At 37.6% G+C, this 26,463-nt stretch overlaps 3 protein-coding genes, 1 long non-coding RNA gene and 1 pseudogene across 4 annotated transcripts; 1 reads left to right on the top strand and 4 right to left on the bottom strand.

Moving 5' to 3' along the window:
- Positions 1-190: 190 nt before the first annotated feature.
- On the bottom strand, positions 191-1,678 carry LOC147505865 (uncharacterized). Its single transcript, XR_015220697.1, has 5 exons — positions 1,347-1,678; positions 1,021-1,081; positions 848-936; positions 684-771; positions 191-582 (listed from the first exon to the last, which is right to left on the bottom strand). It is a non-coding gene; the product is annotated as an uncharacterized LOC147505865 (long non-coding RNA).
- A 9,097-nt stretch (positions 1,679-10,775) lies between these two features.
- Positions 10,776-11,558, bottom strand: LOC147505864 (pentatricopeptide repeat-containing protein At3g51320-like). Its single transcript, XM_086605640.1, has one exon. It carries the CDS (start codon positions 11,556-11,558, stop codon positions 10,776-10,778), a length of 783 nt encoding a protein of 260 aa, XP_086461766.1.
- A 1,362-nt stretch (positions 11,559-12,920) lies between these two features.
- On the bottom strand, positions 12,921-15,167 carry LOC147505863 (11S globulin seed storage protein Ana o 2.0101-like). The gene is made up of 4 exons (XM_086558262.1): positions 14,813-15,167; positions 14,190-14,478; positions 13,639-14,109; positions 12,921-13,433 (listed from the first exon to the last, which is right to left on the bottom strand). Exons 1-4 carry the CDS (start codon positions 15,097-15,099, stop codon positions 13,038-13,040), a joined length of 1,443 nt encoding a protein of 480 aa, XP_086414388.1. The 5' UTR covers positions 15,100-15,167; the 3' UTR covers positions 12,921-13,037.
- Positions 15,168-15,925: 758 nt separating this feature from the next.
- On the bottom strand, positions 15,926-17,268 carry LOC147505862 (two-component response regulator 24-like). The gene is made up of 3 exons (XM_086604188.1): positions 17,113-17,268; positions 16,512-16,769; positions 15,926-16,241 (listed from the first exon to the last, which is right to left on the bottom strand). Exons 1-3 carry the CDS (start codon positions 17,137-17,139, stop codon positions 16,062-16,064), a joined length of 465 nt encoding a protein of 154 aa, XP_086460314.1. The 5' UTR covers positions 17,140-17,268; the 3' UTR covers positions 15,926-16,061.
- Positions 17,269-18,354: 1,086 nt separating this feature from the next.
- Positions 18,355-25,916, top strand: LOC147505861 (11S globulin seed storage protein 1-like; annotated as a pseudogene).
- The last annotated feature ends 547 nt before the right edge of the window (positions 25,917-26,463 follow it).

Here is a 26,463-nt window from a genome sequence, read left to right as displayed (position 1 = left end):
TAAATTATTATTTTTTCGACAATAAAAGATCCAATCTTTATCTATTTATTTACAAAATCACTAATTTGTTGGTATACAATCAAATTATTAGTAACCAATAATCACCTTCGTTCTAACTCAAAGAATGTTATCAACTTGAGTCCGATTATACCGCACCATTTCGAGAAAACAACAAAGCAAATGTACTCAAACTTACCTGCACAATAATCAAATCCTATTTTCTCACCAAACCAATTGTCATAAACTTAACGAAAAAAAGAAAAAAAGAGACTACCTCTTTTTTTCATACATGGACTTTGAATCATATAACTTCATATTCATATTCTATATGTCGATAAGTTTACATGGAATTGACTTGTCTGACTTTAGAATTTAGGAGGGGAGAGAGAATTAATTGTAGAATGAGCTGATGAATAAATCAAAGTATTCTTTCCTACTAGGCTAGCTAGACAATGACATACTCCATAGTCTCATTCATATATCCATGTTAAAAGAGTTAAATGGAATATACTAGGTGTGTATGCTACTTCTACATGCTTGCACTATATCTGACTCAGGTACTTGGGGACAACCACGGACTTCCTGCAGGAACATAGATAAAACCATCACTTCACGGTTAGGCCACTGGACATGAGAAAATTAGAAAACTAATACATAAATAGTCCAAAGTAGATGCTATATACCTTGCTAAAGTAACGCTGAAGTAAGAACTCCTTATTATATAGTAAGAACACCACACATACCATAATAGTATAGCAAATTTGACATTACCTGCAGAGATAGAATCAATTTTCATAGCTCCTAAATTTTATTTCGAGTCTATAACAAGAGAGGATCGAATAGAAACCTTGTTATAAAACCACTCTGTCCAAGAAGGATCTCTGCATATAGGAGAAACAAGTACTAAAACCAAGGACACTTTTGCCTATACTTTATCTGCACATAAATAGAAAGGAAAAAAATATTCAAAACCATCCTAAAAAGTAATAATGAACAATCTCATATAGGGATCCAACATACGGCAAATAGGGTAAGGACGTAAGCACCCGCCGTAACCCCCAGACACATCACTACACCAAGCCTGAAAAGAAAATAGTGAAGCATTAAGAAGAGTAGCATAAAACTTGTTTTTTCAGGCAATGACCAATGAAGAAAAACCATGAACATCCATCATCTGCTGAAGAAACAGTCATCTCTCTTACACCGTCTGCCCAAAATGGCTAGGCTACTCCGGGATCCAGGTTGTCATTGTCCACAAAATTCCAAACAATGATATACTGTTGCTTACATACACAGATTAATCTGGGATTTAAAAAGATATATATATGTAATGTATAGTATATTACCCAAAGAAGTTGAGAACTTCAACAACTTGATCCGCCAAGTCATCAATAGAAGGCTCAGGAATGTCGGAAGAAATCACAGTAGCTCCCAACTGCAAGAGCTCTTAACGAAAATGCCAGAAGAAAGACTACGTTAATAATAGTATTCAAACAGAGTTAACAATGATACAGCGGACGGTAGCAAGAACATAAAACACAAATCCTATACATCATCACAAAACCTCAACACCAAAAACCGCTTTTACGTCTTATTTTACTCCCAATTTCCCATCAATTGAGGGACTCACAACAAACATTATGAAAATTTGCAGCAATCAATCTAGAAATTCAACATAAAAAATTAATCTTGAAACTTTACATTAGTTAAAACTAATCAAAATGATCAGAACTTTACACCTTTGTGATCAAACATAGTGTTAAATTTTCACACACTATAAAATCAATACTCTGATCATCAAATTCACTAGAATTAAGAATCCAAGATGAAAAGAATTCATTTTAAACTGAAATGGAGCTGATATATCGAAACTTTTTCTAAACTGAATCAGAGATCTATTTGAAACTTACAATTGTAGATCTACATATATATAATTAAAATGATAAATGGAAGGAGAAATTATACCTTTGCGTGTGTGAGATCTGAGATGAGAATTGGGAATCGGGATTTTAAGATGAAGGGAAAAAAATACGGAGCGAGAGAGAAATTTTATTACGTTTGTTGGCTCGTTACTGTTTGAAAGGCAACCTTTTGCTTGTTTGCTTATTCTTGTCGTCGAAAACTTACAAATCTCGCAAATGGAGAAGAAGATGAAGAACACTTTTGACGGAAGAGGTGAGATCGATAAAACTTTGTAACAAATTTACGAGAGCTGCCCTTTGAAGTTGCGTGAACTAACACGTGCCTTATTTCTGACGCCATTTCGCCATCAGTATGTTTTAGAATAAATGCCAGAATTAAATTATGTAAATTTCTGTATTTTTGTGACGATAATTATCAATTTCTGACGCCAAAATGCCTTCACAAAATTTCTGACACCAATATGGCGTCACAATTAGAAAATGCCCAAAGGTCACAAATATCTTTGTTATGGTGTAGTACAAAAGGTTTTACAACTAAAAAGTGGCGTCACAAATGATTGAGTTAACTTTAACAAAGAACAATGGCGTGGTAAATGATAAAGCCCCTCTATAAAATTGCATTTTCTGTTTTTGAAAAAAAAAAATTATAACTATTTGCCACTTAAGAGGTGTCACAATAAATAAATTTATGTACAGTTAAGCTAATAGCACGACAAACCTTTAGCAGCCCCATATGGCGTTGCAATAGGTGACCTTTAACAACAATTTTTTGGTGTTGCAAAAGGGTGCGCTGCAAAAGACCCCTTTTGTTGTAGTGAGCTATATGTCGACCTAGAGTTTTACCCATTGCTAGTAAATTCTTAACCTCCTAGTATTCAAGGCTTAGTCCAGGGAATCTAACCCAAACCATGGCATGGGACTAGGTTTCTTTGTTTGTAGAAATTTTTTAAGTCCATTTATTCAAACGCAGAACTTGAGTGTCAAACAGCTAAGATCCTTGCTCCTAAACCTTGGCATAGTCCTCTTCTTTATCAAATTTAAACATAATGTACCATCTACCCAAAGGAGTTATCAAGCATTCACCAGATAGTGCCCATTTCTCACCTACCAAAGTTTTAACCTTGTTCAAATCTATTTTTACAAGATCCAAACATCGAACAAGAGATTTCAAACAGTATTAAATACCTCTATCAACTTCCTCCTCAATTAAACAGATGGTTGGGTACTCACCTTGCATTCCAGGAGTTGGGAGTGACGAGGCATCAATATTCCTTCCATATTTCGGTTTTTCCACCGTTGTTGCATAAGTCTTTCTTGTGTTTTCCTCAGTTCGACTTGGATTAGCCACCAAGCTTACTGGTGTCATTGTTGCAACCATAGTTGGACTGGGACGAGCATAAAGACATAAGTTTCTCCCCCCACGCACCAAATCCTAGTGGTAAAGCTCCCACATTTCTTGGACCTGAGCTTGAGGGTGCCATAGCAGAAGTAATTCCCCAGAGGAGAATCTCCAGAAAGCTCGGGCAACGACTATGAGAGACAATCAAGCCATTTGAAAGTGCAAGTATTCCCTCCACTTCAAGAGATGGTTGGAATGTTATCCTCTATTTTTGCTAAAAAAGGAAATGAAAAGGGAAAAGACTAGTTTTACCCTTGGCACTTCAGTATTACTGAAAATGTTGAGCAAAAGTGTACTCAAAGAAGTAGCACCTTAGTCCACCTATCCTAGTAGCACCTCTAGCCTGAAGGCTAACCTGACCCAAATGCCCATCATATAATTACACAAGAAAGAAATCCTAACCAATACTTAGGATTTTAACTTGCAACCTTATAACACCCCTATTTTTATTATCCTTTTTAATTAAATATATATTAAGTTAAATAATAATAATAATAATAATAATAATAATAGACAAAAAAAAAGAAAAAAAGAAAAAAAGGATAAAGGATAAAGATTATAAAGAGATAGGGTAAAGTGGATAAACCCCATTCTCTATTTTTCAGGGTAGTTTTAAAACAAAAAGGAGTTCACACGTAGAGTTGATTTGACACACAGAGAAGAAAATAAAAATGGAGTTTTTCACATAAAGGAGAAGAGAGGATTCTTGTTGGAAATCTACTCTGATAGATAGCTGCCAGAGCGTATCACGGGTGAATAGATATTTTTATATACCTTATGATTTTCGCATGTTTTAAAAATAATATGTAAATTGTCGATTGTATATATATTTTTATATACTTGGATTGAAATTTTTTGTGATTTTGAGTAATCAAGTTTAGTGTTAATAATTGCAAAAACAACAAATTTATAAAATAAATAAACAAGATAAAGAGATTTGGTTCGGCAGGCAAGAAATCAATTGTAGATCAAATTGTTTGATGATCGTTAATAGATTGTGATTCTGTAATTATACTATTGTTTCCTTTGCTATATATAATGAGTTGTGTGGTTATTGTAAATGGTTGAGTTTTTGGGAGAGATTGGAGATTGATTTGGGATTTGAACTAATGGCTGTCAGTTTCCTTTTGTTAAGAAATTTGAGTTGGGCGTTTAAAACTTTGAACTAATGATTTGATTAATTTTGTTTTTGTTTGTTGTTGTATATGGATTGGTTACTGGTTTCAATTCGTTTTTGTTGTAGGTGGTTCAAATCTAGATTTGGTTTTTTGGAGAGATTGATGATTTGTTATTTTGATTGCTAATAGGCTATGCTAGTGATTTTCGGTGGGTTGATGGTGGTGGTTGGATAGGTGTTTGTATTGGTTGTTTGGTGGAAAAGAAGGTCTGATGGAGAAGATGATTGAGAGTGTTAGCCAATACTCCCGCTTGTGGTTTAGTTAATTTGTGTCTGGATCTTTTAGTTGGGCTGGTCAATTTACATGGACCGGGCTTTAAGTTGTAAATGGGTTATGAGCTGATTTTAGTTGGTCGGTCTGAAATGAGTTCTTACAAAGCAGTTAGTCATATCCGGGTTTCTGTGTGTGTGGGTTAGTGTAAAGATATTTGTATCTAGTTATCTCCACACTTTTATATTAAACAGAGACAACTTATTAGCTGATAGTAAGTCATTGACTTAATAGTGAACTTTATTAGCCTCATGATATGATTATATACTATGCTTAGTAACTTGGTTGTTAGATAACAGTATTAACTTGTTTCATGAGTTTCCATCTTGGATTGTAATAAGCAAGTTAGTGAAAGAGTGCAAGGCGTAGACAAGTAGATATAAGTAGTTTCTCTTTTAATGCCTCTCCTAACTTTTTTCTGAAGCACCTAGTTCCATTTTGGGTTTATCGCTCTGGGGATTGGACACAGATGTTTGGCATGAATCTCAGCTTAGAAATATCTCTTCTACTTATTTCCTTTCACCTATTCCTTGCCCGGATATAGTCTTGGCGTGCCTTAGATGTCTTAGCGCTGGTCTGTTTTCGAGCTAAATTTTGATTTAGTTAGAGTTTGAGCTAGAGTTTTATGAAAACATGAAAAAATGAGTTTTTCTGAGTCTTCTTTCCAACCCAATTGGTATTGCCGCATTCCGTGGTCTGTGGAGATAGATATAAGGTCTGGAAGTTTGGTTGACAGAAAACAGTGCGTCAAAAATCAGTTTCTACGCAATGTGTTCAAGTCCAGTTTTAAAATAGTTAGGGTGAGAGTTAGAATTTCTATAAAACATAAGAAAATAATATTTGGAAGTTTTCTTTCTATTCCAATTGGTCTCATCGCATTCCGAGACCCGTGGAATTAATTATGGCGTTTGGAAGTTTGACTGGCAGAAAATAGTGTGACAGAAATCAGTTTCTTTGCACTGTGTTCGAGCCTAGTTTTGGCACATTTAGAATGAGATTGGGTATTTTTATAAAACATAAGAAAGTAAATTCTGTGTGTCAGCTTTTTAACCCAAAAAGCCTCGATGTGTTTGGATACCTATGGAAAGAGTTGTGTCATTCGGAAGATAGTCCGTCATAAATCTAGTTTGTTGAATATTAAGATTTTTACCGTTTTCGACCTAAGTTTTCTTCTAGATGGGCTGAGGTTGGAACTTCGAGTTCTACATGAAAAAGTATATCTACATATCTTAGTTTCTAAATAATTAAGTTACATGTCATTTGGATGAATGTAGGAAAAACTATAATATTGACTATGTGGCTGATAAGAACTACGAAGGCTTGATTCCAATCTTGAAAGATTTGGATACGTAGGCATCTTTGAGCAAAAGTGCAGCCACTACACTATATCTATAATATATATATTATTTTGTGTGATAACTATGTGATTGTGTTAGAAATTACTGTTGTTTTGAGACTACCTAAATATATATGTGTGAGATAGAAGTTGTATATGAATATAGACTTTAGTATATGTGGATCTGTGTTGGAAATTAATGTGTGTGGACTTGAATTTGGGCTAATGAACTATTTATTTACAATATTGTGTATATGAGTGTGGTTATGTAAATTGTATTTGTTTGATTATAAGTCTGTTTACATTCAATGATATTTAAGTGCTTGATTTACCTTGACGCGCGAAAATGACTCTCTGCATGTGTGGTCTGTTTTGACATAAGTAATACTAGTGTAATTATAAGTGATAATAATGTTTTAATGTGTCGCCTACATCTTTAGAACTCTTCACGCCTCAGGATTTGGTAATGAGATATTATGACTTGTGATGTCATGTGATAGATGGGTATTCATTGAATGTGCCATGAATGACCTAGGTATTCATTGAATGTGCCATGAATGACCCAATAGTTTGGACTGCCCTAGAGAGGAACTAAGGTATTCGCCTTGCGGGTTGGTCGTATTCCTTGAATGTACGAGAATGTAGGTTTGGGTATTCCTTGAATGTGGCAGGAATGACTCAGGGCATTCATTGAATGTGCCATGAATGGCCCGTTAGTGTTATGATGGGTATTCCTGGAATGTGGCGGGAATGACCCAAGGTATTCATTGAATGTGCCATGAATGACCTGATATTTTGTTATGCCCAAAGGAGGCTTTGTGATTATGTGTATGGAAAGCCCAGAGATGGTTGTGACTCACAAGTTACGAGTTTACAAGATGAAAGTATGTTTCCTGGAGGCGATATCCCGCTTCGGACATATGTCTTGTAGTGGTACTCGGTGTGAGTGAGGCACACGGATATGTGTAATTTGGCAAATGTGTGTAGTGCAAATCGTGGAGTATGAACTAAAGGTTGGGCTGTGTCTTTGAATAAAGGAGTCAACGAGATAATTAATAAGCAAAATAAAATATTGATTTTACATGTGATGGAGTTATTGCATATGAATATTTATATATTATGATGTATATGACTTCTTATGAGAAATATATACGTGGTTTATATGAGTTGATACTCACAAGGGATGAATGTACTCCTTGAGTGTGATATTTCCCCATTCTCATAAGTAGACGAGTGGTTTTTAAGTAAAAGTATATGAATTGTGTAATGTTATGGATGTGAAGTGTGACTGTGAATAATATTAGTAAATGATTGTGATTTCTATATGACTGCGAAATGACTATAACTTAATATGTTATTACGAAAATATTAATGACTTGTGATAGTCTAAGATCTATGGTTATGCACGCAGAAACTTTATGACGTAATGATGTCATATGAATGACTACCCTTAATATAGGTATTATGATAAGTGGTATTCCCCGAATATGCGGGACGAACCAAGTTATATCAATTAGACTTAAATGTCTTAAATGAGGTTTGGTTATAAATGGAAATTTGACTGACTGAGATAAATCATTTTATTGTGATGCTTAACTCTGTTTTGCAGGAGGGTAGGATCTATTAATCTTTTTTGCAGGGACGTAAATATCCTACCCTAAGACGACGTGTTGGCTTAAAGGTAAGGTATACCAAACTCATATTTAAATAGGTTATCCTATGTGCATTTAATAAATGGAATGTAAGTGGTATTTATGTTGTGAGTTATTTTGGAAAGTGGGAATGATGAGTACTATTATATGAGATTCTTGGAATTTGTATATTGGGGGTGAAATCTTACTTGGGAAGAAACTACACATCGTTTTGGAAAACGGAACTATATTGTCTTCCAAGTTGAAATGGTTGGTAATGTTATATTTATTAATTTGAAAGATTATTATATATATTTTTTTGTTAGTCTACTCATACCAGCAAATTCAATTTTGCTGACCCATGTTTGCTTTGTTTTGCAATGTGGGTGTATTCTTGGGAACATAGATGGTGGAGTGCAGTGGATAAGGACACGTTATTTGGAGTTGCTCTTGAAGTCTTCTGGTTTAAGATTTTCTAAAGGGTACGGTTTTGTTTTGAGACAGATGTAATAGAGTTGGTTAGTTCTTTGTAGTTTAATAATGTGATTTAAGGATTGTTCCTTTTAGTTTTATTTTGATTTCAGTTTTGTATATATCGTGTTTGATAACAGGGTTTTGGGTTTTGTTTCACCCCGGGTTTCCAGATAATTGAATATAATTGTTTTTAATATTGTCTGGAAATTTGGGGTGTGACAAACCTCTCCCATGAGAAGAGGAGTACACAACCAATTGAGCAAGAAGCTCTTGCATGTGTGTTTCAGCAAGTTTTTCCAAAACACACTAGTTGGGTCGGAAGTGATCTTTTCAGAAGAGATTGCGAAGGGGATGGTTGTTGGTGGGAGTTGGACTTTGGTTTGAAGTTGCCTACGTACCCAAATGTTGTATTTCTTTGGGATCAAGTCTCGATTGCGTAGTTCTGGAAAATGACGAAGGTTAAATTTTATAGGTAGGATTGGTGATAGTTACTTCCTCGTTCTCCAATATTCCAATCGTGGGATAAAGTTGGAGAACTGGCGGGAGAACTGTCACACGATATGAAGTTAATGGAAATTAATCTTGAATGTGGATGAAGTTGTGGAAGTTGTGGACGAAGTTGAGGAAGTTGTTTGACTCGCAAAATATGGAAGAACTGTCACACGATATGAAGTTTATAGAAGTGAATCTTGAATGTGGACGAAGTTGTGGAAGTTGTGAACGAAGTTGTAGAAGTTGTTTGACTCGCAAAACATGTGCGCAATTGATATTGATTTTACGTGTAGGTATGTAAGTTTTGAGCATAGGTTTTGAACATGGGATTTATTATAGATAAGCTCTAAATATGGGCTCTGAGCATGAACTTTATTATAGATAAGCTCTGAGCGTGGGCTTTTTGGGCTCTGAGCATAGGCTTTATTATAGATAAGTTCTGAGCATAGGCTCTGAGTGTGAGTTTGTATTGAATTGGGCTTTTATTGGGCCACATTTGTGGGGCCGGAACAATGTGTAAGCAAGGTTTGGGGCAAATTCCACATGAACCATTAGACACCATACAAATTTTGGGTTTAATCTCCCTGGTTGATACATAACCAGCACAAAAACCCCCTCATTCCGTACTAACCCATAAAAACCCCCTATTTTTCTAAAATACCCAAACTGACTAAAATACGCCCCACACATAAAACCCTAGATCTCAAATTTATCTTCTCTCTTTCTTCTTGCCGCATCCTCTATTCTTGTAAACCCTAGATATCCTGCAAAACCAAATTAAGATGACAAAACAACCAAAAAATAAGAGAGAAACACCTAACAAAACAAAAAAATCAAAAGTTTTCATGTCACAAACAAAAAGGAAAGCAACTACCGATAAAAAGACGAAATTGAAGGTAAAAATCATTTTTTTTTTAATTTTGTTTGTAAATAAACGAAATCTAAGGTGAGAATCATATTTTAAGTTGTCTGAAATTGATATTAGTTGACACTCTGTAGTTGATATGAAGTTCACACTCTGTAGTTGATATGAAGATTTGAATATGTATCATATTTACATAGCCTGTGCAAATTTGAATGTAAATTCATATTTCGATGTGAATGTAAATTTACATATGTATGTTTGCTTTCATCAATACTGTTTTGGTTACAATAATAACTATGTAAATTTATATTTTCGCATGTTTACTTGCATAGCTGAATTTGCTGTGTAAATTTGTATTTTCATATATGTGAAAGTAAATTTTGAAATGTCAGTTTAACAGACTTATTTATTATTTTTCCCTTTATTGCAACAGGAGGTAAAACCTACTAGCTCTACCAAGGTATTTTGTTATATTGTTTTGCCTATGCTAGCACTTTTTCAAGAGTTCAAATGAAGAATTAGATATATTCATATCGCCAAGATGAAATAAACTCTTTTTGGACAAATTTTTTATAGTTTTTGTTGAAGGACATTGGAGAGACTGAGTTGAATGGGGAGGAAGAGGCAAAGAAAGAATATCATGAAATAATGTGTTGCATTTTATTGGTGGATCACTTTGGGATACTAATTTTGTTTGAATTATGGGCGTAAATCTTTGATCTTTCATGTAATGTCAGTTTATCTTTGAATTCCGGATGAAACTTTTGGATACTATCTTTGAATTCTGGATGTAATGCAAGAAATGAGCCTGATTAGTTTGTCAGTTTGTCAAATTTTCATAACTATGCCAGAAAACAGTTTATTAGAATTCATATTTGCATATGTAAATTTACATTTCATAGCTTGTGTTACCAGTCAGATGACAGGAAAAAAACGTATGTGAAAATCAATGTGTACATGTAAATTCATATTTACATAACCTGTGTCACCTGTCAGATGTCAGAAAAAACGTCTATGAAATTTCATATTTGCATATGTAAATTTGTATTCACATATGTAACTTCATATTTGCATATGCCAATTCATATTTTCATATGTAAATTCATATTTCCATAACCCGCGTCACCTGATTAGAACTCAAATGTCAAAAACGTCTATAAAAATTCAGTGACTATAAATATAGTTTTACAAAATGTGTCTATATAACATCAAAATGAGCAATCAAATATATTATGCATTGCTTCTTGAATGAGCCCAGCACCAAAATAGAGATTTGCCATGCACCAATAGTGGGCAAACTTGGGTTTCAAATTATACACAGATGACATTTGGTTGAAGTAACTTCTTCCATCCGACAACAATCCTCCACGAGCACAAGTACATAAAACACCGATGAAAGTAATCTCATCTGGGATAACAAGTTGCTCTGCTGCCTTTGATCTTTTCCTTTCCTTCCTACCACCACCATAATCATCATCGCAATGCATTATTCCAGTCATTTCATGAAACAGACTTATGTTATCGTCTGGACAACCATAAATGCAATACCCCAATATCATTGCATTCCAAGAAACAATATTTCTCACTAACATACTATCGAAAACTCTTCTCGCAGCATCCACCCTCCTACATTTACTATACATGTCTATCAAAGTTGTTTTAATAATCAAAGTTGACATGCCAAAGTTCTTGATCATCGACCCATGAACAGATTTATCTTCCTTCAACCTAGCCGATCGACCGCAAGCAGTAAGCACAACAACAAAAGTCGTATCAGTCCCTCTAACGCCCATCTTAATCATCTCGCGAAACAATTTCAACCCACATCTCGGGTTGCGTGCTTTGTTTAAATATCCAGATATCATAATGTTCCAAGAAACCACATTTTTCATTGGCATTTGATCAAAAATCCGGTGTGCAGTATCCACATCGCCCACTCTTATATAACCATTAATAATTGAGTTCCAAGAAACAGAATCTCTATTAGACATAGAATCAAACAAACGGGACGCGGAATGTATAAGACCGAAAGAAGCATATATATGAATCAAAGAATTGTGAACAGGAACAACATTGTGGTAACCAAATTTAATGGCGTGAGAATGACAGATGAGTCCGACGTGGGTATTGATGCAAATTTAATAGGTGGGAAAGGGAAGAAGAAGAGTATGCTTTGAGTACAGTATTGATGCAGAAGGCATCGAAAAATTTAAGGTTGAAATCGGCGTGTTCTTCGCTATTGTTGCCGGTAAAAAATATTGAGAACAAACCCAAAAACGAACGAGTGGTCTGGCTGAAAAGAAAAAGGGTAAAAAAGGAAATAAATTTTGTTTCGAAATAAAAAATAGACCGAGATTCATTAGTTTCACAAAAACAGGGAGTTTATTTAATTTGGGGGGGGGGGGTGGTTTAAAAATAGAGGGTTTAAGTGGGCTGGGCCGCCACGAGGGAGGTTTAGCCTAACAGGCTAGGAAGCAGGGGTGTGAGCCCCATTTCTTGAGACGCCATATGAAAGTATCCTCCAAAGTTTTTGTCAATGGTGCCAGGTTTGGGGCCAATTGAGTTGCAAATACTCAATGGCTGACGAGTCCAATTCAACAATATAATAGACTAGCTGTCCGATATATCAGAAAGTAAATCTGACTAGAGCTGAACTGCAATGCCGCAATGAAGTAATAGATGGGGGATAGTTTCATCAGGTGTGATCGCGTCTGAATTCTGCCATGTAGAAGTTGTGAATAAATTGTTGTGAATTCCGAATTCTGAAGCTGTCTCAATTATAAATTGCTTCTGAATCCTGAAGTTGTGAATAAATTGTAGTCGTAATCTGCTACTTTCCTAGTTCGATCATCTTTCTTATCGCTAGATTTTAGCACTTTATTGACAAAATGTCAGAACATTCTCACCAAATTGCAATACTTGACGACTACTTGACACTTACATCTTTGAGTAGAACAGATGTTTCTAGTGTCATTGATGATTCTAATATGTTGCCAAGAAAATATGTAATATCAATAACCATGGGTGCCTGGCCGCCTGAGTGGAGCAACATCGTTGGAAGATGAAGCAAGTGTACCAGACAAAATTTTAGAAGAAAATACTTTACCTATACCTATTATGTGGGCAATGGACTAAGTAATACTATAGTGCCCCAACTCAAAAACAGATTGGAATGGCTGTGTAATCTTTATGTCTGCTGGCCAGTAAACTATTTGACTATGGATAGTGTATAGCTGAAGCTCAGTATTCTGTTCGATTTTGAAGTGTCAAGCACATCAATTCAATTATAAATCAAGGCAGAGGAGAAAGTTAATGAAAACATTCAGAATCAAGAAATCTGCGTTCAATAGAGATGCCGCAAAGCTATGTTTTATTAACTCAAAAGTTGCATCCGTGAACATAAACCTTCCTCCTTGCCCATATATCAGGCTTTATTCACATAAATATTTATTATGACTAATCTAAGTTTTTTAAGCAGCAATCTCCCTTCCTTGAGATTCAGACCTTGGAGCAAAGAGTTCAATCTCGTCTCTATTGTACTTCAAACTCCTAGCCTCTTCACTTGAAATTCTGAATGCGTTCATGAGAATCTCTTGTGGCAATGCACGGATAACTGAATTTCTTCCAGCAATAGGGCTTGTTAAGGCTTGGTTGTTTGTTTGGAATGAAATCCATTCAAAGCCATTCTCTCCAGCTTGTTTAATCGTGGCGAAATTCTGTGGAACAATCAATAGTTGACCCTGGCGGAGTTGTCCGTCAAAGATAGGTCGTTGGTAGTTTCCTACGATCTGAACCCGAGCATTACCCCTGGTGACGTACATTACGGAGTGGGAGTTCATGTGCCAACGGGGTGCTGTTAGAGCATTCTGCAAAATTAATCAAATCATTAATTAGTTGCAAGAGCAATAACATAAATCTGGGTTATAGAGTACTCTCACTAAGAAACGCGAGGGGCTATCGGTCTTTCACAGTTGAGACGCGAACCCAAGCAGAACACTGCACACTCACGCTTTAGTTAGTATGGGTATCTCTATAATCATACATATCAGAACTGGTTCTGTTCAATCTTACCCTATAAAGAACTCCTCTCTCAGCGTTTAGTCTCAAGTAGCTGAGGATGCTGAGCTTCCTGCTGTTGAGTCTAGTAAATCGCCCTGCTCGTGGGTTGTAGACATCTGCGCGTGAGGGGTTATCTATGTTCTGCCTTAGTTTCAAGTTGCAGACGGATTCATCTAGACCATTTCCTCCATATCGTTGCTCTTCTTGTTCCTCCTCCTCTTGTTCCATTCTTGGTGGCCTAATCACTTGAAGCTCATTTTCAACACGAACAATATTACCCCTGTTGTCGTTTTCGCCCCTCAACCTTCTTGCTGTCTCTGTGCTCACACCAAATACCTCGGCCAACATCCGATTGTCAAATCCACTGAAAATGTTGTTGGAAGAAGCCTCTTGTTGGCTTCCCCTACGTTGGCCTTGTTCTCTTTGTTGCTCTTGTTGTTGTCGTTGCTGTTGTTGTTGGGGGTTGCCACCAAGGTAGAATGACTAAAATACACAGCAAAGAATGAAGTTAGGGTCAAATGCTTGTAAGTGCACACTTTTAATGTTATTACAACATTTCTTACCCTACGTCTGCCATCGAGTTGGTTTTCATAATTGCTTGTGTCAATAAGGGAGACCATAACAAGTGGGGTGTCACCATTGTTGTAGATCCACTTAGCCACTCCAACGGGTGTGGCTACTACATCTCCTTGGCGTACAATCCGAACCTTTTGATGCCGATCTCCACGTAAAGATCTCTGTTGTTGGCTTTGGCCCTGCTCACGTTGGAGTTGTTGTTGCTCAGATTGCTCGGATTGTTGTGACGATTGGTAGGATTCCGGGCAACCAGGGATGACTGCTCCGTGCAAACCCCTACCTGCACATTTCAACCACGTATATCCATTAACAATTAGATGTGAATGTATGAACTATAATCTACATAACTTTAAAGAAATGCTAAGGAGCTATCTTCTCAATATTTCATATTGAGACACTTCTAGGGACAAGGTTTTTAACGGAATCGTAGCATGTTTCTTTACTAGAATCCATCAGAAACCTTGCCGTGTGTAGCCTAAGGAACACATTTTCCCTAAGAGGTCCAGGTAATTATACGATGGCCATGGGCCAGACCGTTGACACATTAAGCATTTAAATTGGATGGGCAATCTAAATTGTGGCCGGCGTTTATGATTTTAGGTAAGAAGACCAGCCTTGGATGATGTAGGTGAGCTTAGGAGCATTGTGGAAATGAGGCAATAGAAGTCCTTTAGGCTGGATTACATGCCGAGTTACAGCAACACCAGCGCATTCCAATTGCTCGTTGTACTCGTCCCAGTGTTCAGTTACACCAGCCTCAGACTGGATCCTATGAGTTGGCTCGAGTGCATCAATATTCTGGATGCGGCACTGGCTTTGTCGTTGTGATTGTTGAGATGCTTGGGCATGGAACAATATAAGGAAGCAAACACTTACAAGCAAAGAAAACTTAGCCATTGAGGAAGCTAAGGGAACCTATGCAACTAACTAGTATTACTATGCACTCAAATCTCTCTTACTTGTGAAGTGGTGAATGGTTTTGGTATAGTATTTATAGGAGGGAATGGTACGTGAGTGATTGACACCTTTCAAATGGTTGGTGAGAACTTCAGCCATTTTTCATTTTGCATGCTTATGTAACTTAATAACATGGCGAGTGTTCAATAAACTTAGGGAAGAGTACAAAATTTTCTGTCCCTGTTAGAGAAAGATTGTTTTATTGTGTATGAACGTATGATGGTGTAGGAAAATCGTGGACGAACATGGCACAGTTCATGATGTGTGCACCATCATTGATTAGACTCTCCACATCACAAACCAGATTGACACTCAGTGTTGGCTAAAGCGTACACATGTCTTATTGACACTTCTCGATTGATCCTGTGTGCCAAAATTAGAGATGAGGTGTACAATTTTCTTTTGTAAACATAGCGTCCGTAATAGAGGTTCTGTTTGGTTACTTTGGTAGTCGCAGAGATGCAGGGTGGTCTTTTTAATTTCTTCTCTATATCTATGGTTTCAGATTTCAATAGGTCAGCCTTCTGTGTGGAGATTTTTATTCCAATAATGTGTGGGTTGAGCTTGAACAACATAATTGTTCGCTTCAATTTTCATATATTATTCTTATTTTCATTCTCCATTTTGTTTTCGGAACCATAGTTACACTAGGTCAAGCTAAGCCATTTCACTGTATACTGTACAAAATAACGAAACTAAACCAAGAGTGATGCGAAAACTCTTTAACATAAGCAGATAACAATGAACTGATTCATAACAAAAAAAAAAGAGAGACAGTGATCCGTTTATTTCTTAAATATAATATACTTTATTGTTTCTCCAAACATCATAACATTATGGTTAGCAACTTAGCATCTCCAAGACAGCATAGTCTCCCTCCCTTCAGTACTGAGTTTTTTTTATTAACGTTCTAAATTGTCAACATCTCGAAGTATATCCACGAGCGCAAGAAGCGTGAGAGGTTTTTCTATCCAGTCATTGAGGCCTGAGTCCATGAATGCTTCTGTCTCTGGTCCCCTAGACGTAGCTGTGACACCAAAAATCACACTACTGACCCCCATCTGGCGCAACATCTTGGTGGCCTGGCAAATGTGTATGAAATAATTATCAGTAAAAGACAACAAAATGTAAAACTAACAGCACAAAAGAACATTTCGTGAATTTCATAAATTGTTTTTCATATTTCATAGTTCCATTCTCATATATATCTGAACATATAAGGTATCAGTTGAAGTTCGAGTTTTCACCCCTTCCAATTTCAGACAATTCGAGATTTAGAATCAGCATTATTGACATATGGAAGCAGAGCACATTGAGGAAAAAGTTTGGATGCAATTTTCGAGTATGGTTACCTGAGGCCCTTTCATGACTGGCATTACCAAGTCCATAAGAATCAGGTCGAAGATTTCTCCAGATTGGCATAGATCAACAGCTTCTCTCCCGGTTTTAGCTTCTTGAAAATTATTGATACCCAGACGGATCAGTAGCCTTCTATAACTTGCCCGTGTTAACGGGCAATCATCCACGATGAGTACAGATAATTTGTTTTTGAGCTTCAGTCCATCAACAGCAGCTCTTTCTTTAGAGAGCTCGGCTTCATCAATTATACCCTACATGCGACGAAATGCTAGTGAAGTAAGAATTATGTGCATGATGTAAGAATTTTATAATTTGTTCAGATTCTAACTCTATAACTAAATAATTGACTACAAGCTAAACCGAAAGTGTAACGCCATTTTTTAAGCAATCGATGACAAAATTTTCATTGATAAGAGCACTCAAATGACATCAACAAGCATCAAAGAAAAACTAAATCTTTTAGAGAAACATAACTGTAATCGAACGTAACAAAATAGATTAACATATGCAATTTGATTAAAAACGAAGCATAATGGTGTCCCTATAACTCTATCAATAGATGGTAACTTAGACAAAAATAGGTTTCTGCAACACCTTGTAATAGTCTAAGACGTCGCTCATGATTCCAGAGACACTTATGCAAGAGACCTGCACAAACTTTATTTGAATAGATAATCGTTCGTGTAACAAACATAGCTTAAATAAGAAAAAGAAGGCGGAGAAATGTAGGCATTGTACATGACTTGGTGAGGCATGCAACATAAAAGCGATAGTTTTAATTTTTAGAATCACGAAGATTACAACTCAAGCTTTATATGGTTAAATAACTAAACTTTTTTAGCGTTAAAGGTAACGATCTGATTTCTTGAGATTTTTTCCGCGGATTAGAATTGAGATTCAATGGGGCGACGCACTTAGAGAGAATCTATATATATCCTTAATGATTTGGAATCATAATCTTGTAGATTTCTAATGGGTACATTTACATGTATTTTGAAATGCAGATACCAAAGCGAGTTAAAAACGGTGTGCAGCTAATTGAAGAAAATGTGCCAAAATAGTGTTTGTTTCGTTGTTCTCACTACGGCACTAGTGGTTCAAGGATGAGTGTTGAATTGTTGAGTAATTGTCGGCGCTCTGCTCTAATAGTCGGAGGGTGTAATGAGGTGGACAATTTGTCGAACACAGCAATCAAATGCCTAATTATTAAACACACGCACATTAGGCACAACGAGTCACATTTGGCACAAGACACATACTCGTCTAGTATGCTTGGAGATAGCACTATTCACTGACCAAAAATGCCTAAAGCTAAAGGTTAGCCCAATATAATTGCCTAAATTAAATTAAAGCGCATTGCAAATTTTAACTTAGAAAATAAAAAACGAAAATGCTTAACTAGTTTAGAATAATTTTGTTTGGAATCCAGATCAATCTGATCAGATTTTCAAAAAGTTTTAGAATGGTTCTCAGTAACCGACTATTAAGGCCAGAGCCAAGGGTCCTTGATCTAGACAAAGTTTGGACTGGTGGCTCATAGTCTCTTACATACAAACTTTAAACACATTGCACTTCCTTTCAGCACTGATACTCAAACTTCAATCTAATCATACAGAGACAATCCCATGTAAATCTGTAGAGGATTTTAATTTGACTATTTTTAATTTGTACAACATTTTTTATCCATACGATTCTGATTTGGATTCAATCTGGTTGAATTTCAGATGATTAAAATATGAAGAGTTCTGATTTTCGAAAGCTCTGAAATTTGAAATTGTAATCTGAAGCTTTTGCAACTGCAATATGTTTGTTTAATATGTTAGCTCTACCTGAAAGATGATGGGTTATGCAGGTATATATATACATGGAAATTAGAAGGAATTTCGGAAGTGATCAGTGGACTGAAAATATAACAACACCTCTTAGAAATTAAATAGCAACTTTGATCAGATTTGTGTTCTGAATTAAATGTGGACACTCGCCATGCTCTTGATTTACCTAGCCATGCCTTCTGAAAAATGGCTGAAGAATCTCACCAGACACTTGAAATGTGTCAATCACTTACCTACAATTCTCTTCTATAAATATCATACAATCTCCATTCTCCTCTTCACACCAAACTATCAAAGCACAATTAGAGCACAATGGCAAAGGCTTTCTTTGCTTCTCTGTTTTAGTGTTTGCTTCCTAGTTTTGTTCCATGCTCAAGCACGTCAACAACCACAACCACAATCACAATCACAATCACAAGGCCAAAGCCAGTGTCAAGTCCAGAACCTCGATGCTCTTGAACCAGCTCGTAGGATTCAATCTGAGGCAGGTGTTACAGAACACTGGGATGAAAACAATGAGCAATTGGAGTGCGCTGGCGTCGCTGTGACTCGTCATACAATCCAGCCTAGAGGACTTCTCCTACCTCATTTCAACAATGCACCAAAGCTCACCTACATTATCCAAGGTGTTCTTTTAGCACATCTATTTTTTGTTCTTAAAGTATGAATGGGCTGGTCAATGACCTTAGTAATTAGCTTTGATAAATTAGAGAGAGAGAGATTGATTTGAGAGAATATTTACTTGATTGATTTCTAAGAAGATTACAAGATGTTTATATAGAGATTACAAGAATCTAAAATAGGAACTAAACTAAAACAGTCGGTGTGGATTTCTAAATAATACGCGAGGCGCGGGGCGGGGTGCGCTCGGGTTAAGCTTGTTAGGACTTTGGCACACCCGCCAGGCCTGGGCCTCCACGCCCATGGGATAACTAGTACCGATAATGTCCCCCACTTAACCACCCATTGGGATTTGGGCCACATCTTGGCCATGGGTGTGGGGTTTTATCTTAAAAGGTCTCGGTACTAGTTAGTGATCTTCCCACTTTATCAACCAATGATGAACTCCTTTCTTGTTCAATGTGGGACTATTTCTCTTTTCGGTCCACACACTCTAACAAAGCCTTGGACGAGCGCAGGTCGCGCTCTGCATGCATTGTATCTACTGACTCTAGGCGCAGGTCGCGCTCTCCACTATGACTAGAAGAACAACTTCTAATACTCCCCCTCAAGTTGGAGAGTGAATATCAAGAACTCCCAACTTGCGAATTAATCTCAGAAAGGTGTCCTTGCCGAGAGATTTAGTGAAGGCGTCAGCCACCTAATCTGAGGATGGTACGAACATAGGAGATATTAACTTGGCCTGTATCTTGTTGCGTAAGAAATGACAGTCCAATTCGATGTGCTTCGTTCGTTCATGAAAAACTTGATTTTGAGAGTCGATGTGCTTCGTTCGTTCATGAAAAACTTGATTTTGAGAGAGATGAAGGGTGGCTTGATTGTCACAGAACATGTTCATCGGAGAAGGATGAGAGATGCCTAAGTTAGAGAGAAGATACTTCAACCATTATACTTCAACCATTGAAGTTCACATGCCAGGGTAGCCATGGAACGATATTCAGCTTCAGCAGAAGAACGGGATACAGTGCTCTATTTCTTTGTTTTCCAGGATATAGGGCTAGAACCAAGAAAAATGCAATAACCAATAGTAAAACGATGAGTGACAGGACAGCCAACCCAATCAGAGTCACAGAAACTAGAGATATGTAAAGAACTATTAGCGGAAAAGAGAATCCCTTTGTTGATCGAACCTTTAAGGTAGCGGAGTATACGATGAGCAGTATCTAGATGTGGAGTCCGTGGGGACTGCATGGAACGGCTGAGATAGTTAACAGAATAAGTGATATCTAGACATGTAACTGTGAGATATAAGAGACGCCCAATCAAGCGACGATAGACAGTAGGATCCTGAAGTAATGTGCCATCATCGGTATGGAGGTTGATGTTTTGTTCCATAGGGAACTCATAAATATGACCACCAGTGGTACCACAATCAGATTGAATGTCCAAAAGGCATTTGCGCTGTGTAAAAAATAATCCTTCTTTGGAACGAGCAACCTCGATACCCAAGAAATATTGTAGACGTCCCAAGTCCTTGATATAGAACTTTGCTTCTAAAAATTGCTTCAAGTTGTGAATGAGAGATGGATTGTTGCCTGTGATCAGAATGTCATCCACATACACAAGGACAAATGTAGAGTCAGAACCACAAATATTAGTGAATAGAGAATAATCAGACTTAGACTGAGTGAAGTCGGCAATGATAAGAGTGGTAGATAGTTTGACAAACCATTACCGAGAAGCTTGCTTGAGTCCATATAAGGACTTATTGAGGTGACATATCCTGTTCTCCCCCTGTTTGGCGAATCCAGGAGGTAATGTCATATAAACAGTTTCATCCAAATCGCCTTGGAGAAAGGCATTGTGGACATCCAGCTGATGAAGAGTCCAATGTCTGATAGCAGCAATGGAGAGAAGTAATCGAACAATGACTAATTTAGCAACGGGTGCAAAAGTGTCATGATAGTTTTGGCCTTCAATCTAATTCTAACCCTTGGCAACAAGACGAGCTTTGTAACGTTCAATAGAACCATCTGAATGATATTTAATCTTGAAAACCCATTTACAACCAATAGGCTTATGATGAGAGGATGACGGAACAAGAGTCCATGTGTTATTTTGTTCCAAGGCTGCAATTTCAGCAGCCATAGCAGCTCTTCATTCTGGAATTTTGGCTGCTTGAGAAAAAGATGTAGGAACAACTGAAGAAGACACTTTAGACAAAAATGCTTTATGACAACTAGAAAAGTTAGTGTCAGAAACATATAAAGCCATAGGATATGGGGTGGAAGACCGTGTTACCTTAGAATCCAAGTGGATGAGGTTGGCGAACGAGAGACTGTAGGTGCCTTGGTGATAGTAGGACAGTGATAATCTTTGATGAGAAGTGGTGGGGGATTTCGCACTCTAGTAGATCGAGGTGAGGTAGGAGGGTTGGGTTGTGGTGGCTGAGGGAGTTCCAAAATTGCAGGTGCCGGATCTGACTGAGTTGGAAGAGTGTCAGTAGGGAAGGCGTGGGTGCGCTCGATTTGTGAAGTTACATGAGATGATTGAAGGTCGAATGTCTCATTGTCACGGATGGGTAAGGGATAAACTGGCAGATGGGATTGTGGGAAAGATAAATTTTGATAGGGGAAGACATTCTCATGAAAAATCACATCACGGGAAGTATAAATTTTCTTGGAAGATAAATCATAAATGTGATAGCCTTTCTGAGCATAAGGATAACCAATAAAAATGTCAGGTTTCCCGCGGTGATCAAACTTATTTTTAATGGAAGTGTTGTGAGCAAAACATAAACAACCAAAAACACGAAGGTGGGCAAGAGTGGGAGGTGTTGTAAATAAAAGCTCATGAGGTAATTTGTCATTTAACAAGGTGCTAGGAATTTTTTTAATGAGATAGCCTGAGGTGAGAATGCATTCACCCCATAAGGATAATGGGAGATGAGCTTGAAAACGTAACGCTCGTGTAACGTTGAGTAAGTGACGATGTTTTCTTTCAATAACAGCATTTTGTTGGAGAGTAGCAACGCAACTACGTTGGTGGATAACCTCATGTTTTGAGAAAAATTGTTGCATGTTATGGGATATAAATTCGGATCCATTGTCGGATCGAAGGACTTGGATTTCATGAAAATGGTCATCAATGTTACTATGGCCAGATATGAGTGAATGTATTGTAGAATGAAATTGAGTGTGAACTATGGCAAAAAATGATTGTAAATGCATGGCAGTTTCAGATTTGACAGTCATAAGATAAATCCATGTAGCACGACTAAAATCATCGATAATAGTTAAGAAAAAACGAGTATTGGAATGGGAAGTTAAATAAAAAGGACCCCAAATGTTACAATGAATCATTTGGAAAGGTCTAATAGTTTTTATTGAACTATAAGAAAAAGATAAGCGTGTTTGCTTAGCTTGCGGACATATAGTGCAAGTAACATTATTGGAACTAGAAATGAAAGGAAACTGCTTAGCTAAAATCTGCAAAGGCGTGGAAGAGAGCTGTCCTAAGCGATAATGCCATAAATTATTGGTGGTAGAGTTGTGGGAGGAGCAAACGGAAGCTAGTTGGAGATGGTAGAGTCCCCCATTAAGATGTCCCAATCCAATCTTCTTCTTCGTTAACTGGTCCTGAAAAAGGCAAGAATCATTAGTGAACGTGATAGAGATAGGGTGAGATTTGACTAGTTCACTAATGGAAAGCAAGTTGAAATGAAAGGTGGGAACAAACAAAACATTGTCAAGACGCAATAGAGGAGATAGAATAACACTACCAACATGAGTAATTAAATGGTCTGTTCCATCCAGAAGTTTAAGAGTGGAATGTGTTAAACAAGTATGATAATGAGAAAACAGATGTAATGATGAACAAACATGATTGGTAGCACCAAAGTCAATGATCCATATGGACTTAGAAAAACACGAAAGAGATATACCTGTCAGGTTTGCTTGCGAAGGGGTACTACCTGAATCAAGCAAATTGAGAAGTTAGTTGGTTGTATTGTTTTGTAGAGAAAATAGGAGAATTGGAGTCTGTAGCAACCGAATTGGCTTGAGCAGGCCTGGGTGGATAACCGTGCAGTTTGTAACATGTACCAATATGATGTCCAATCTGATTACAATGATTGCAGAATAGACGAGCGCGGGGGCGCTCAGGTCGCCTTGTATTTGAGGGTGGCACGCTCTGAACTGAGGCAAACTAATAATGTGCTGTGGAGGCTTAGACGGGCCTGATTTCGAAGACGAAGCCCAGTTGGTCTTTTGAAAGTGAGTACTCAGGGCAGCAGCGTCTAGAGTAGAAGGAAGAGAGAGTGCATGAATCTCTTGTTGCTTTTCTTCCTGTCAGATTAAGGAATAAATCTTGAACATACGAGGAAAATGGTCCATTAAGAGAATTTGACTGCGAATGGATTGAAAATGAGCATCTAATCCTTGCATGAATTTTATAGAACGACCATCTTCAACCTCTTTGGCGAAAATAGATGCATGACCACAAGTACAAGCAGGCATAGTAGATAAAAAACTTAATTCATCCCAGAAAGATTTAAGCAAAGTAAAATAAACAGATACCGGACGATTGTTTTGCTTGAGAAGAGTGACGGAATCTTTCAGTTGAAAAACCTTGGGTGCATTAGTTTGTGAAAAACGATAACCTAGATCTTTCCAGATTTCGGATGCAGAGTCGGCATAGAGGAAGCTGCCACGGATATCTAGAGTAACAGAATTGAGAATCCATGAAGCAACAAGGTCATCACATCGCGACCACTTGGATTTTTCTTTGGGAGTGCTGGGAGGAGTTACAGAACCATCGACAAAACCAAACTTATTCTTTGCTCGAAGGGCTCTAGAGATAGGCCGTAACCAAGTTGGATAATTGCCCCCTGATAACAGAGGAGATACGAGGATAGTCGTGGGGCTATCTGAGTGGTGGACATAGAAAGGATCATCAAAATCTGGAGGAGATTCATTATTGGGAGTAGAGGCGTCGGCCATTGAGAATTGAGAGGAGGCGGATTAGGGTTTGGATCAATATTAGGCTGATACCATGAAAAATTAGAGAGAGAGAGAGAGAGATTGATTTGAGAGAATATTTACTTGATTGATTTATAAGAAGATTACAAGATGTGTATATAAAGATTACAAGAATCTAAAATAGGAACTAAACTAAAACAGTCAGTGTGGATTTCTAAATAATACGCGAGGCGCGGGGTGTGCTCGGGTTAAGCCTTGGACCAGCGCAGGTCGCGCTCTGCATGCGTTGTATCTACTGACTCTAGACGCAGGTCGCGCTCTCCACTATGACTAGAAGAACAACTTCTAATAAGCTTTGATTAGAAATCCCGAATAGATTTTCCCGATTGTGAGTGCAAACGGGATTGTCCATGCTCTAAGAGCGGACTACTTGCTTGGTCAATTACACATGCAGCACGGAATGTGAGGTTGCAGGCCCTTCTTACTTTATCAACTGAAAATGCTAAATTACACCCGTAAGACAAGGTTTTCTGGATTATATTACTATACATAAGTTTACATTATTTCACTTATTGGGTTCTTCAACTTAAGAATTTGAGCTTAGGGAAGTTACAGTGAACCCTTGAAATATAATGTAGCTCGTTAGCATTTCTCACTACTACTATTGAGAAGTATGGATAAAAGTATAAAACGCACAGGTCGAGGTATGCATGGAGCTGCCATCCCTGGTTGTCCAGAGACATTCCAATCGCCACAACAATCTGAGCAACACCAGTCGGAGTAGCTCATTGGTTCTACAATGATGGAGATAGCCCACTAGTCATGGTCACCCTCCTCGACACAGGCAACAATGAAAACCAACTCGACGACAGAAGAAGGTTAAACAAATTTTAACATATTTAGCAAACTCATAGTAGGTTAACAATATTTTAGGCATGATTAGTATGCATTGCATTACATTTTGGGGGTTCAGACATTCTACCTCGGCAAAACCCCCAACAACAACAAAGACAACAAGAAGGAAGGTTCCCTTACCACGTCAGGGTTCCCAACAAGAAAGTTCGTCCAACAACATTTTCAATGGCTTTGATGATAGAATGTTGGCTGAGGCATTCGAGTTAGCACACAAACAGCAAGAAGGCTAAAGGGTGAAAACAACAACAGGGGTAACATCGTTCGAGTTGAGAATGGACTTCAAGTGATTAGACCACCAAGAAGGCAAGAACAAGAAGAACAGGATCAAGAACAAGAGCAAGAATGGGGTGCAAATGGTGTAGAAGAGTCCATTTGCTACGTCAAACTTAGAGAGAATCTAGATGAACCCTCACGCGCTGATGTTTACAACCCAAATGCCGGACGCATCAATAGACTCAACGGCAGGAAGCTTCCCATCCTCAGATACCTCAGACTGAATGCTGAGAGAGGAGTTCTCTACAGGGTAGGAATAAATACAACCTTGTTTTCGTTAAAATCCTTGTTCTCTACAGTATGATTATTAACATGGTTCCATATTCCAATAACTTGTGTGTACAGAATGCTCTCATGACTCCTCTACGGAACATTCGCCCACAGTGTGATGCATGTAACAAGGGGTGAAGCTCGGATCCAAATAGTTGGAAACTTTCAACAACCGATCTATGATGGTGAACTCCGTCAAGGCCAACTTTTAGTTGTTCCACAAAACTTTGCAGTTGTGCGAAGGGCAGGTAACCAAGGTTTCGAGCTAGTGGGTCTCATTCAAAACCAATGACAATGCCATGGTAAATCCCCTTTGCTGGAAAGGACTCAGCTCTCCGCGCATTGCCTGAAACAGTACTCACGAATGCCTTCCGAATTTCAAGCGAAGAAGCTAGGCGGTTGAAATACAACAGGGAAGAGAAAGAGATCTTTGCTCCAAGGAATGAGCAGTTTGAGGGAAGAGCTTTAGCTTAATTCTCTTTTGAAGCTTAAAGTCATATATGCCAGAATAAAAGCTCTGTGGGCATTGAGTTTGAGTCAATAAACGATAGTTGCATGTATTATATTGAGTAAGTAAGATTTTCTTTTGCGGAATAATAAAGCAGCTTCTTATGACTTGTTATAGGATCTATGTATCAGCAAACTAAATTAGCCTGTATCATCTAATCGAACAAATAACAATCAAAGCTTCAATAAAGTACATGTGTAATTTGCCTCAATGAGCAATTTTAGCCCATCCCAACGATCTCAGACTGCGAAATCAATTAAGTTTTATCATGATCTTGGCTGATTTTGGTCTATTTGAAACTTGATCGAAGCGAAGGGAAAATTATTTATCCAAGAGGATGGGCTCGCTAGAAAGCATGTCATTTCTTGTGCAATTAAGTGGAATGTCAATTACAGATGTACTATCAAAAAGGTGTAAAGTCTCGTCTGTCATCACTCTGCAGTGCTGAATGGCCTGACCTTCCAAATCCAAAACACTTTTCTTGTGTTCTGGACTTTTGGTTACTTACTTGATCAAGATTGCAAAAGGACAAGATCTCAGGTGGACT

This window comes from Coptis chinensis, chromosome 4 (assembly GCF_015680905.1).
Source record: "Coptis chinensis isolate HL-2020 chromosome 4, ASM1568090v1, whole genome shotgun sequence".
NCBI classification, from domain to species: Eukaryota; Viridiplantae; Streptophyta; class Magnoliopsida; order Ranunculales; family Ranunculaceae; genus Coptis; species Coptis chinensis.
The sequence above is the reverse complement of the archived record's forward strand: the minus strand, read 5'-3'. Positions and strand labels throughout refer to the sequence as shown.

What these genes read in the sequence shown, in the direction of transcription:
- LOC147505864 (XM_086605640.1), bottom strand. Translation starts at nt 11,558, where the DNA reads ATGTCTAATAGAGATTCTGTTTCTTGGAACTCAATTATTAATGGTTAT.
- LOC147505863 (XM_086558262.1), bottom strand. Translation starts at nt 15,099, where the DNA reads ATGGCTAAGTTTTCTTTGCTTGTAAGTGTTTGCTTCCTTATATTGTTC. An exon ending in AACTCGATGGCAGACGTAGG is followed by an intron (nt 14,110 to 14,189) that starts GTAAGAAATGTT and finishes TGTGTATTTTAG; the next exon opens with TCATTCTACCTTGGTGGCAA. An exon ending in AGAGAGGAGTTCTTTATAGG is followed by an intron (nt 13,434 to 13,638) that starts GTAAGATTGAAC and finishes TTAATTTTGCAG; the next exon opens with AATGCTCTAACAGCACCCCG.
- LOC147505862 (XM_086604188.1), bottom strand. Translation starts at nt 17,139, where the DNA reads ATGAGCGACGTCTTAGACTATTACAAG. An exon ending in ACGTCTTAGACTATTACAAG is followed by an intron (nt 16,770 to 17,112) that starts GTGTTGCAGAAA and finishes CGTCGCATGTAG; the next exon opens with GGTATAATTGATGAAGCCGA. An exon ending in CAGTCATGAAAGGGCCTCAG is followed by an intron (nt 16,242 to 16,511) that starts GTAACCATACTC and finishes CACATTTGCCAG; the next exon opens with GCCACCAAGATGTTGCGCCA.